At 39.8% G+C, this 14,130-nt stretch overlaps 1 protein-coding gene across 4 annotated transcripts in view; it reads right to left on the reverse strand.

Moving 5' to 3' along the window:
- rb1cc1 (RB1-inducible coiled-coil 1) overlaps nucleotides 1–14,130 on the reverse strand; it is a 144,200-nt gene that overhangs the window by 87,937 nt on the left and 42,133 nt on the right. For all 4 annotated transcript variants that reach the window (XM_078397381.1, XM_078397379.1, XM_078397377.1 and 1 more), the window contains one exon: nucleotides 7,933–8,117. In XM_078397381.1, coding sequence (XP_078253507.1) covers nucleotides 7,933–8,117 — 185 coding nt within the window. The remainder of the gene's footprint in view (nucleotides 1–7,932; nucleotides 8,118–14,130) is intronic.

Genomic DNA, 14,130 nt, shown 5'->3' on the forward strand with positions numbered 1-14,130 from the left:
TAATTCTATTGGCATCCGCGGCCTTCGCCCTGCTGCCCCAGCACACAGCAGCGAAGAAGATGGCACTGGCTATCACCGATTTGTAGAACATCTGCAGTATCTTACTGCTAAATCTGGTTTGCTGGAACTATAACAATAATTGGCTGTAAAAATGAATTACTAATATCCACTGCACAACTTTCTCTGGTGTTTTTGGATATGGTTTTATTTGGAGTAGATTCTGTACAAATAAGGGTTTCACAATCGTAATGGTCACTTTTAGGCAACAGGAGGGGAAGTATATTGGCAGTAATCAGCACTGCTGAAAAAGGCACTAGATTAAACTGATCAAGCCATCTATCTGTGTAAAGTTTGTTTCATAATTACCGCATAATGCAAGAATTCCAAATAAAAACAAAGTGCTCAGTTATAGACATCAGGTCAAATAGTTGTACAAGCTAATGCTTCAGGTCACTGAGATTTCATCAGAACTAACATTTATCAACGTTACAAATTTTAAATGGGTAGGAAAATGAACTGTCTGCAATAAGCATTAAGTGACAAATTAACACATCTCAGTTTCTAGTTTTATTTTGCTACGGTCATTGACTTAAAATGGTAATTCTCTTTCTCTGTCCACTGGACCCAGAATCACATACTCAGATAATTTGTAGCTAATTATTCCAGAATCTAATTTCCAAACCAATTTTCACATTATGCAATTAGTTGCAGAGGCAAAGAGCAGAGAGACAGCCTTTTGGCCCATTCAGTCTAAGCTGGTAATTAAACACCTATTTATTTTAATTTTAAATAATCATTTTTTTCGTCTTTTCACATTGCCATCAAATTTTGACACACCTGTTGCAATTATAAATTATATTCTCTAATTAACCTATCAACTCACACATCTTTGGAGAGTGGAAGGATAGCCACCGAGCATACAAACTCCTCAGACAGCACCCGACTACAGGATTGAACCTGCGTCGCTGGAGCTCTAAGTTGGTAGCTCTACTTTCTATACCAGTGCAAGAAGAAATAATACACTTTATCCTCCATGCTCACTCTGTGCCAAACACGTGAATGGCACTGTAAACAATCCAACCATTCCCTGCAGATAAAAAATGTTGCATTTGTGTCCTCAATTAACCTAAGCCTGAACCAGAGAATTTTAATCTATGGCATCCAATATGATCTGGATTTGAGTTTTCAGCTTTACATACACTGTGAGCATGATCACCAATTGCCACTTACATTGCAATACACCTCTTCTACCTACCCATCTACCTACTTCTGCTGAAATTCTTAATGTCTTTGATAACTTTGGACTTCATCTTAATGCTATTTTAGTGTACTTCCCAGATTCCATTCTCAAAAGTTGGGCACCACTCCAGTTTTCTCAGCAGCGAGGTTCTTGCTCACTCACTCAAGTTATCCACTTTCCGAAGCCTTCTACATCCTCCTTTCTCCTGATAATCCATCATGATCCTATAATCATCACCAAACTTGGAAACATGACATCTGTCCCCTTAGCCAAATCATCTCTAGATTGGTGATAGTTGGAGTGTAAGGATTGCCTGACTAGTTATAATCAGCCAAATTAAGAAAGATCCATTTATTACCATTCTTCGTATCTCAATCATTTTAATTTTTTAATCCATGTCACTACACTACATTAGAGGCAGGAAACATGTTCCTAATGTTGGGGGAGTCCAGAACCAGGAGCCACAGTTTAAGAATAAGGGGTAGGCCATTTAGAACAGAGATGAGGAAAAACTTTTTTAGTCAGAGAGTTGTGAATCTGTGGAATACTCTGCCTCAGAGGGCAGTGGAGGCCAATTCTCTGAATACATTCAAGAGAGAGCTAGATAGAGCTCTTAAGGATAGCGGTGTCAGGGGGTATGGGGAGAAAGCAGGAACGGGGTACTGATTGAGAATGATCAGCCATGATCACATTGAATGGCGGTGCTGGCTCGAAGGGCCGAATGGCCTACTCCTGCACCTATTGTCTATTACCTCCAATGACCTCCTATATTACCGCTAATCTTATTGACCAACAAAAACCCTATTGCACACTTTTAAAAATCCAAATATGCCATATTCACCAATTCCTCTTACTGGTTCTGAAAGTCATGACAAAATTCCAGTAGATTCTTCAAACATGAGGCTTCTTTTAGTTTAGTTTATTTTCATGTGTGCCAAAGTACAGTGAAAAGCTTTTGTTGCATGCAAACCAGTCAACGGAAAGGCAATACATGATAACAGTGTGCAGATACATGCTAAAGGGAATAACGTGAAGAATATTTAGTGCAAGATAAAGCCAGTAAAATACAATCAAAGGTAGTCCGGGGGTCTCCAATGAGGTAGATAGTAGTTCAGGACTGCTCTCTAGTTGTGATAGGATGGTTCAGTTGCCTGAGAACAGCTGGGAAGAAACTGTCCCTGAATCTGGAGGTGTGCGTTTTCATATTTCTTAACCTTTTGCCCAATGGGAAAGGGGAGAAGAGGGAGAGGCCAGGGTGCAACTTGTCCTTGATTATGCTGGTGGCCTTGCTGAGACAGCACGAGGTATAAATGGAGTCAATGGAAGAGAAGTTGGTTTGTATGATAGTCTGGGCTATGTCCACAATTCTCAGCAATTTCTTGCAGTCTTAGAAACATAGAAACATAGAAAATAGGTGCAGGAGTAGGCCATTCGGCCCTTCGAGCCTGCACCGCCATTCAATATGATCATGGCTGATCATTCAGCTCAGTAACCTGTACCTGCCTTCTCTCCATACCCCCTGATCCTTTTAGCAAAAAGGGCCACATCTAACTCCCTCTTAAATATAGCCAATGAACTGGCCTCAACTACCTTCTGTGGCAGAGAATTCCACAGACTCACCACTCTCTGTGTGAAGAAATTTTTTCTCATCTCGGTCCTAAAAGACCCCCCTTATCCTTAAGCTGTGACCCCTGGTTCTGGACTCCCCCAACATCGGGAACAATTTTCCCGCATCTAGCCTCTCCAACCCCTTAAGAATTTTATATGTTTCTATAAGATGCCCCCTCAGTCTTCTAAATTCCAGCGAGTACAAGCCCAGTCTATCTAGTCTTTCCTCATATGTAAGTCCCGTCATCCCAGGGATCAATCTTGGATGAAGCAGTTACCAAACCATGCTGTGATACACCCCAATAAAATGCTTTCTTCAGCGCATCTGTAGAAGTCGGTGAGAGTTGTTGGGTCATGCCGAATTGCCTAAGCCATCTAAGGAAGTAGAAGCATTGGTGTGCTTTCTTGACCATTGCCTCAATATGGGTGGTCCAGGAGAAGTACTTGGTGATATTTACTCATAGGAATTTGAAGCTTTCAACCATCTCTACTTCGGTGACGTCAATGCAAACCGGGATATGTGTACGGCTTCGCTTCTTGAAGTCAATCACTAACTCCTTTGTCTTGCTGACATTGATCTTTTTATAAATCCATGCTGCCTTTGCTTAGGATTGGCAAAGTTAAAGGATTCTATTTCGGTTATTAGCAACCCAATTAACAACATTACAGCATTTTTTCCCCCCTCATTTTCTGAGGGATCTTATTATGCACAAAGCAGGTACTCCATTTGTTTCACTAGCATTGATTTCTTGCATACTACAAAAAAGACAGAACCTCCAATAAAGAATTGAATTTAAATTGAACTTTACATCACAAAACCTTTTTCATTTTGGAGATAAAATCAGGAATATCCAAACTTATCAAAATTGGTCTGTTTGCTAATCAGCATTATTCAAACTTTGATTTAAACTATTTCCTAAACAGTTTTACCTGCAAGTACGAATTTCAATGCCCCAAAACTCAAATAAGCATGAGTTAGTGTCAAATTTGATACACTTCTATTCAATCTGGCACTTGCACAAGGAGTAAACTAGAAATCATTTAAAAAATTCAAAATACAGGTAGTGTCCATTGTGTTTCAATGGATAATAATAACATCTCAACATCAGAAGATTATGGATTCCAGTCATTCTCCAGAGATTGATACTCCAGCTTTCTTGATAGCATGATAAACAAAGTGCATACATTATTGCACAGGACTGTGGCTGGCCTAATGATCTGAAGACTGCAGTTTAAGTTGCATTCTAAGTGCTGGGGAATTTAAATTCAACAATCAAACAATTAGATTAGATTGTTAGAGTAGTATGATACAGTTTCCTTAGCAGAGGGGTTCAAAATCCAGATGTAATAACAATTAGTGGAGGTATACAAATCACCTGATGATGAAACCCGCTGCATTAATAGATGGAAGAGGCTGAAGTACTTGATCATCCTTTTACCTGTAGGATTTTGCACCTCATGTGGAGTGGTGAGATTAGGCTAGGAGGTTTTTTTTTCATCTGGCACAGACTCAATTGGGCCAAAAGGTTCTGGTGTCTGAAATTTTCTATGAATATGGGATTAAAGCTAGTCATCAGTAAAGGTGACCTCACAACTATCAGATACAATAACAATCCATTTTCATTGGTAAGAAAGAAATCTGCCATTCCTAATAGTCCAGCCAAGAGACACAGCTATGCAGCTGAATTTAAAATTCCAATTGAAACTGCTTGTCATTTTACATTAGAGATGGCAATAAAATACTGACCGCATTCCATGAATTAATAAATACAATTGTGCATTAAAAGCAGTGTGAACTAAAATTGATAAAGGATATTAACAGATTAAGTGACAAGCAAAACTGATCCAAAGAGATTTTAATGTAGGCAAATGCGAATCGTGTACAGGTGACCCTAGATTTGGAAGAACAGTTCTTTTTAAAGTGGTTAAAAGCTAGAAAAGATTTGTCATCTCGATAAGCTATAATTACTTAGCCTGTAATCGAGGAAAACAAATAAACGTGCCACCACAGTAGATAACAAATTTAAATTAGTTCATTAAATAACCTCCATTTTGGAGGGAGGGGAAGTATATATTTAAAACATTTAGCCAATTCTAAAGGTCATGGACAAGACACAAATTAATCAAAAGGCTTACCGAAATGCTAGAGGGGCTAGAATTAAAGGCATACAAGTTATGTTGCAGCTCTATAAAAGTTTCCACAGAATAGCACTCAAAGTGCTGGGATGCATTCTAGGCAATAGATATCAAAATATGAAGAATGGAGTGTGCATGCTTCCAGCATTTCCAGAGTTCAATTACAAAGAGTCAATAAGATTCAATATGTTATTGGATACTCGGGAATTTAGGTTAGTTATAATGAATATGATTGAAGTTTAGGATATCAAGGGGAGCTGTTAAAATAGTCAAAAATCATGGTTACTAGTTCTGAAATATAAAATCCTGAATTGTAAAAAGCTTCAAATTATCATCGAGCCTCTCAGAAAAAAATCTGAACACAAGAATTGTTAGGTTTGTAACGAATATCCACAAGCAACAATTAATACTGGTCAATTGTACATTTTAAATTGGAGATTAACCAAAAAAGCAGGAACGGGACAAAGACAGTTAAAATGGCAGATACAAGGAACTGCAGATGTTGGTTTACAAAACAAGACACAAAATGCTGTAGGAACTCAGCAGTCCTGAAATATCACCTATCCATGTTCTACAGAGATGCTGCATGACCCGCTGAGATACTCCAGCACTTTCTGTCCATTAAAATGACAGAACAACTTCAGTAGATTTATTGTGTTCATGCTTGTAAAGTTCCAACCTCCCTTTGCCAAACCTCCCTATTGCTCTCTCCAATGTTATTGACTCCAACATGCATGTTTCTCCACTTAATCTCACTTGCAACATTATGTCTAACATGTAGAAGTAAATAGACAAGACAGATAATACACATTTTTTTCAGGTTGAACAGAACAGTATAGCACAAGAACATGCCCTTTGGCCACGATGTCTAAGCCAGGCATGATAACAAAACCAATTCTTATCTGTTCACACATAATCGACATCACTCTAATTCCCTACTTTTCCTATGCATTGCATAATTTTATATGCCCCAATCAGCTCTCCCTGCAGGCCTGTTTACATGCTGTATCTCAAAAGTATACTAAGCTAAACTAAACAAACCAAACCTCCGACGTTCAAAAGGAAACAATCCACGTCTGTCCAATCTCCCTGTCGAAAATACTCCCCAATACAGGGATCATTCTGGTAAACCTCTACATGCTTTCCAAAGCCTCACACCCTGTAATGGGGCCAAAGGGCCCATTTCTACAACGTATACAATGACCCTAAAAACAGCCAACGATACGATCACAAAAATTAGAAGTGTACAATGGCATTGTACTGAATAGAATTGTTTTTATGATCTTACCCAATGAAATGGAATCAATAAATACTTTGTGTAACATACAAAAAGCTATGTAGAACACAGACAAAATGAATAGTGTTTTCTTACAATGGCAAATTATAACTTAGCTTAAATAATTTGTTTACCGCCCGAACTGGGGAAGGAGGGAGAGAGGGAAGGAGGGAGAGAGAGGAGAGAGAGTAGGAGGGAGAGGGAAGGAGGGAGAGAGAGACAGACAGAAACAGTGAGAGGCAACGAGGGAGAGAGGCAGGGTCGAGGGGGATGTATGAGAGGGAGGGAGGGAGGGAGGGGGGACGTGAGAGTGGGGAGGGGTGTGGGGACGAGGATTGGAAGACCTGGTGGGGTGGGCCGTGCGAGAGGGGCCGAGTGGCCTGCGGGGCAGTTACACAGAAGCAGGTCGCTGAGCTAGGCACTCAGCGCCGCCCCACCTCTGCCTGGCTCTCCCTGCCTGTCCACACAACCCAGCCAACCCCCCACCTCCTCCCTCCCTCCCCCCTCCTGGAGCGTCCTCTCCCTCTCCCCTTCCTCTCTCTCCCCCCCATAACGCAAGGGGTTGGGGCAGGTGAGAGGGAGTTGAGTTTAGTTTCTTGTCACGTGTACCGAGGTACAGTGAGAAGCTTTTGTTGTGTGTTAACCAGTCAGCGGAAAGACAACACATCAATTACAATCTAGTCTGACCCACCACTCTATCTCCAGGCCCCTCAGGTCGGCCGACTTGGGGCTACTGACTATCCGGGCCTACGGGTCTAGGCTTAAGCTCAGGGGTGACCGTGCTTTTGCGGTTGCAGCTCCTAGACTGTGGAACAGCATCCCTCTTCTCATCAGAACTGCCCCCTCCATCCACTCCTTTAAGTCCAGACTCGAAACCTATTTCTACTCCCTAGCGTTTGAGGCCCTCTGAGGGGGCGTTGTGAACTGTTTATGTATGTGCTGTTATGTTTGTGTGCCATTGTATGTTCGTCCTTAGTACCTGAACTGATGTACAGCACTTTGGTCAACATGGGTTGTTTTTAAATGTGCTATACAAATAAAATTGACTTGACTTGACTTGGGTAGATTTATGCAGGAAAATAAACAGAGCATTTCAAAAATAGTAAAACACAAGTTGATAGATAAAACAACTTATTTCATTTTGTTAATTATGTTAAAAAGGTTTGATTCTTTGGGTCTCTGGTTTCTATCCTTATCATGGACTGCCCAATTATTTTTTGTAAAACCCTCTGGGCAAATCTGTAAAAATCCAGAATAAAATGCATTTGTTTCCTGCCTTAGATACCAACCATAGAAAGGTAATTGACCCGTAACAAGGTCATTGACCTGGAGTATCAGAAGTATCTTTCTCCGGGAAGGGAAGTCTGACCTGCTCAGAACTTTTGTATTTTATATCTAGATTAATTCAAAATGTAGTACACACGAAGAAAATATGTTTTGCATCTTTATCTTCATGTTGAATTATTCTGCTTTGTTTAGCCTTCAAGGAAACTAAAATATATCCTCATAAATGAAGTATTCACAAATGCAATTTCACCCTAAAAAAATTGCATTATTTTAACTTTTGAAAATAATCCAATGTTCATGCTGCTTTTCCCCATAACCATATTTTTAAATGCATTTTAAAGGTTTAAAGAAAATGTTTAATCATGTGCAATATAAATTTACTTACTTTAATCTGACTTGTAAGTTGTTTGCAAGTTCCTGCTTTGCAGTGGTACACTTCTGTTTAATATCCAGCAGCTTCTTGTGGTTTGTTAACATGATCATTAACTGATTTGCATGACTCAAACATAAATCAGGAAGAACAGAGGGATCTTTCAGGTTTTCAGCTCTCTTCTGATTAGCTAAAAATCCCTGTTGACATAAAATAATGCGTTAATAACACAAGAACACAACCAGAGTGGGTTTTGAATTTTTAGTTTGCTCTTGGTTCAATTTCGGAGTGTATTTTTGGTGTTAGCGTTGAGTAATTCTAGTATTGTTGTTATTAAAGTACATCACTCAAAATACATCAATTATTTATCTCCATAAAAGGAAAGTAGGGGGATTTCCACATGGACTCTGAGGTATATTTAGAATATAAACTCAGAGTTTGAAAGTCATGCCTGAAAGTTACATCAGCCAAAAACATTATTTTTTCAAAAATTCCCACGCTAAGGGGTTATGTAAAAATGTTACACGATTTTAAGGCGAGAGGGGCAAAGTGTACAGGAGATGCAAGTTTTTGTTATGGAACGGCACTATGTGGTGAAGATGCATACAACAGTGGCATTTAGGAGGCTTTTAGATAGGTCCTGGGTTATGCAGGGAATGGAGGGATATGGATCACATGCACGCAGAAAAGATTAGTTTAATTTGACATCATGTTTTGCAGGGACATTGTGATCCAAGGACTAGAACCTGTGCTGTACTGTTCTATGTTCTATGATAACGCCAAGATAATCTGCCTTTAGTAATGTTGAGTGCGCAATAATATCAATAAATAAACAAAGCACAGTAGTAAAGTAGTTTAGTTTAGAGATACAGTGCAGAAACAGGCCCTTGGCCCACCGGGTCTGCGCCGACCAGCAATCCCCGTACACTTACACTATCCTACGCCCACTAGGGCCAATTTACAATTGTATCAAGCCAATTAACCTACAAACCTGTACGTCTTTGGAGTGTGGGAGGATCAGGAGATCCCGGAGAAAACCCACGCTGGTACCCATGCAAGTAATATCTCTTCTAGATTGTGATCAATGCTTTCTGTCATCTCAATTCCTTAATGACAAATCAAGCTTCACAACAAATTTACTTTTCATAACAATAGGCAAAATGTTTTACACAGGCCAAACAAATTTCTAACCCATGCATACAGATGTCACCCTGCTGAAAGGCCTATGTAGGTATGTCTGACTATGAATCCTCCCCTAATCTAGCCATCGAGTCCAAGGACATTCCACAAATTGTAGGACCAGCTACAGGAACAAAGTTGATATTTTTGATAATACGGTTTAAAGATTAGCCAGCATGGATGCTTGTTACTCATTGTGGAAGGTTAGGCCGAAGTATCTTACTCGTTGTATCCTATTTCACCGGACTAGCACAAAAAACTAAGATAACCAATAAAACCAAGGACTTCTGGTCAATCAATCACAACATTCGGTGGCCAGTCACTGTACCAATGAAAAGAAAGCCACCATAGCAGAGTTCGATTTTGATGTGTGACTTAGAGTTGCCCTCCATAATGTTTGGGGCAAAGACCCATCATTTAGTTATTTGCATCTGTACTCCACAATTGGAGATATGTAATAGGAAAAAATCACATGTGCACATTGTCAGATTTTAATAAAGGCCATTTTTATACATTTTGGTTTCACTGTGTAGAAATTACAGCTGTGTTTATACCCCCATTTCAGGGCACCATAATGTTTGGGACACAGCAATGTCATGTAAATGAAAGTAGTCATGTTTAGTATTTTGTTGCATATCCTTTGCATGCAACGACTGCTTGAAGTCTGCGATTCATGGACACCACCAGTTGCTGGGTGTCTTCTCTGGTGATGTTCTGCCAGGCCTGTATTGCAGCCATCTTTAGCTTATGCTTGTTTTTGGGGGCTAGTCCCCTTCAGTTTTCTCCAGCATATAAAAGGCATGCTCAATTGGGTTCAGATCAGATAATTAACGGCCACTCAAGAATTGACCATTGTTTAGCTTTGAAAAACTCCTTTGTTGCTTTAGCAGTATGTTTGGGCTCGTTGTCTTGCTGTAGAATGAACCGCCAGCCAATGAGTTTTGAGCCATTTGTTTGAACTTGAGCAGATAGGATGTGTCTTTACACTTCAGAATTCATTATGCTACTACCATCAGCAGTTGTATCATCAATGAAGATAAGTGAGCCAGTACCTTCAGCAGCCAAACATGCCCAGGCCATAACAACCCGACCACCGTGTTTCACAGATGAGATGGTAAGCTTTGGATCTTGAACAGCTCGTTCTCTCCTCCATACTTTGCTCTTGCAATCACTCAGATATAAGTTAATCTTCATCTCATCTGTCCACAAGACATTTTTCCAGAACTGTGGTTGCTCTTTTAAGTACTTCTTGGCAAACTGTAACCTGGCCATCCTATTTTTGCGGCTAATCTGTGGTTTACATCTTGCAGTGTAGCCTCTTTATTTCTGTTCATTAAGTCTTCTGCGGACAGTGGTCACTGACAAATCCACACCTGACTCCTGCAGAGTGTTTCTGATCTGTCGGACAGGTGTTTGGGGATTTTTCTTTATTATAGAGAGAATTTTTCTGTCGTCAGCTGTGGAGGTCTTCCTTGGCCTGCCAGTCCCTTTGCGATTAGTAAGCTCACCAGTGCTCTCTTTCTTCTTAATAATGTTCCAAACAGTTGATTTTGGCAAGCCTAAGGTTTGGCTGATGTCTCTAACAGTTTTATGCTTGTTTCTCAGTCTCACAATGGCTTTGACTTTCATTGGCACAACTTTGGTCCTCATGTTGATAAACAGCAAGAAAAGTTTCCAAAGGTGATGGAAAGACTGGAGGAAAGCTGGGTGCTGAGAGCTCTCTTACACCTGCATGAAGGAGGCAATTAAACACATCTGAGCAATAACAAATACTTATGAAGCCATGTGTCCCTAACATTATGGTGCCCTGAAATGGGGGGACTATGTATAAACACTGCTGTAATTTCTACACGGTGAAACTACATTGTATAAAAATGACCTTTATTAAAATCTGACAATGTGCACCTTGACCACATGTGATTGTTTCTATTACAAATCTCAAATTGTGGAGTACAGAGGCAAATAAATAAATGATGAGTCTTTGTCCCAAACATTATGGAGGGCACTGTACCTCATGGCTGGCAATAGAATGGGGAGGGTACAATGGGACCCCAAGGTCTATCCTATCAAATGAAAATGAAACTTGGTCCATACAAGGGGGGGGGGGGGGGGTATGGAGAAAAGCATAGACTAAGACTCATAACATCACATCATCTGCCATCCAGAATGCTTCAGTGTTTGGAACAGTACAAAATCTGACCAGCAAACAGGGTCCAAACAAAATAATGCAATAGACAATAGGTGCAGGAGTAGGCCATTTGGCCTTTCGAGCCAGCACCACCATTCAATGCGATCATGGTTGATCATTCTCAATCAGTACCCCGTTCCTGCCTTCTCCCCATACCCCCCGACTCCTTAATCGCTCTATCCTTAATAGCTCTATCTAGCTCTCTCTTGAATGCATTCAGAGAATTGGCCTCCACTGCCTTCTGAGGCAGAGAATTCCACAGATGTACAACTCTCTGACTGAAAATGTTTTTCCTCATCTCCTTTCTAAATGGCCTACCCCTTATTCTTAAACTGTGGCCCCTGGTTCTGGACTCCCCCAACATTGGGAACATGTTTCCTGCCTCTAACGTGTCCAGCCCCTTAATAATCCTATATGTTTCGATAAGATCCCCTCTCATCCTTCTAAATTCCAGTGTATACAAGCCCAGTCGCTCCAGTCTTTCAACATATGACAGTCCCGCCATTCCGGGAATTAACCTAGTAAACCTACGCTGCACGCCCTCAATAACAAGAATATCCTTCCTATATAAATTGCCAATAAATTGCCATAAAATCCCAATAAATTGCAAATGTTTCTCTTCACGTCAAAATGGGTAGAAATATGTTTTACTGATGTTATTGTTTGGCAATATTTCATTTTATCGACTTGTTGAGCACAGCAAACTTCAGCATTTGTCAATTCAGGCAGTCGCATAACACAACTACACTATCAATTAACATGACTACTTCAGTTTCAAAAACAATGTCTGTTGACAGTTGCCATGTCCAGGTTTTCCAGACAAGTCACACAAGCAAATAGCACAGATGTTAGTGTCAGGTGCTTGGGAGTGGAAAGGTTTAGAGGGATATGGGCCAAATGCAGATAAATGGAACTGGTTCAATCCCGGCATCTTGGCAAGTTGGGCCCGTTTCCATGCGGTATGACGCTAAATATAATTTTGCAACTTTCCCAAATCAATTGAATCAAGGAACCAAGAATAAAATTATAGTATTAACTATTATCAATACAAAGAAATCCTGAAAATCTTACGCTTTGTTGGATGATGTACGAGTGGTAAAGTGACACAGTTAGGTAGGATTTATTGCTTAGCCACTGCAGATGCCTCAGAAGTAAGTTTCATATAAATGAATTATCATCCTATTAATTATATCAGTCAAATAACTATTTGATATTTTGATACCTATTCTAAATCCATACCAGTCTTTATACTGTGCTCTAAAATACTAAAATGTCAGCTAAAAATTGTCAGTTGTATAGCAGAGAAACATTCTCTTCCCTCACCACATCCATCTGGTTGGAAGTGGTGGGTGAAGAGAATGTTTTCCTTATTGCCCAACTACACTAATCCCATTTGCCCACATTAGGATTGTATCCTGCTATGTTTTGCCTATTTAAGTGACTGTCTAAATACCTCTTAAATATACTAACTGTATCCAATTCCATCTCCTCCTCCAGCAGCACATTTCAAACAACCATTATTTAATCAATAAAATGCTCTTCAATGTCCTTTCAAACTCTTACATTCCCCTTGTTATGCCCCCTTATTTATGATTCACTGATCTGGGGAAATAAAAAAATACCATTTTAACTATACCCCATCCAATCTTCAATACGGGTCACCACTTATTCTCCTTTGTTTCTAGGAAAACAAGCCTAGCCTATCCAATCTCTTCATATAATTAAAGTCTCAAATTCAGGCAACAGCCTGATGAATTTCATCTGCACTCTCTCCAGCATAATTATGACCTTCCTGAGGTGTGACAAACAGAACTGCACAATATTCCAAATGTGGCCTAACCAGCTTTTACTAAAATTGTAACATAACACCACAATTGTTATATACTATGCCCTAACCTATGTAGGCAAGCTTGCCATCTGTCCTCCTAACCAGCCTACATATTCATGTTGCCATTTTCAGGAAACTCCTATAAATTTGCTTATCAACATTCCTAGTGCCTTACCATTCATTGATTGTATCAAGCAGACCCTGGTTATGCAATGGTTCCATTTCTGAGAACCGCCCATAAGTTGATTTCTCCACAAGTCAGAAACACTCATTTTCGTTTACCATCCCTATTGCATCGCCCTACATAATCACCCAAACACTTCCCATAATTAAAGCAATGGAATATAAAGGAATATCACAGTGCAGCTATTAACAAATACAATGATTGTGTTTAATATTATTACTAACTTGAAAAATGCTTTAAAGAATTGGCAGAAATTCAGACCATTCATAACCTGAGCAGCCCTTCTATATCCAATCCTTTTTGATTTCCCAAATGCATCAACTTGTACTTACCAGGATTAAGTTCCATCCGCCAAAACTTCACTTAACTTTCGAACAGATCTATATCCTGCTAAGGTTTTAAACAACCTTCCTCAATATCCACAACACCACCAATGTCCGTGTCATCCATAAGCTTACATATCATACATCCTACTGTTACATTGAATTTGTTAATGCGGATTACAAACACAAAAATAACTCAGCACCAATTCCTGTAGCACAACACTAGTCACAAACTACCAATCAGAAATATATCATTCCACCACCACTACCCTCCATCACCAAGCCAATTTTGGATAAAATGACCTGCTCACCTTGGATCCCAAATTCCTTAGCTTTCTGGGTCAGTCTACCATGCAGGGCTTTATCAAATCCCTGACTAACAATCATATAGACAGCATCTATTGCCCTCCTGCATCTCCTTTGTTACCTTCTCGAAAAGCACAATCAAATTAGTAGGACTGGATTTCATCCTCACAAAACCAAGTTGACTATTCCTAATTAGTCCCTATCA

The sequence above is a fragment of the Rhinoraja longicauda genome, chromosome 4 (genome assembly GCF_053455715.1).
Source record: "Rhinoraja longicauda isolate Sanriku21f chromosome 4, sRhiLon1.1, whole genome shotgun sequence".
Taxonomy (NCBI): domain Eukaryota; kingdom Metazoa; phylum Chordata; class Chondrichthyes; order Rajiformes; family Arhynchobatidae; genus Rhinoraja; species Rhinoraja longicauda.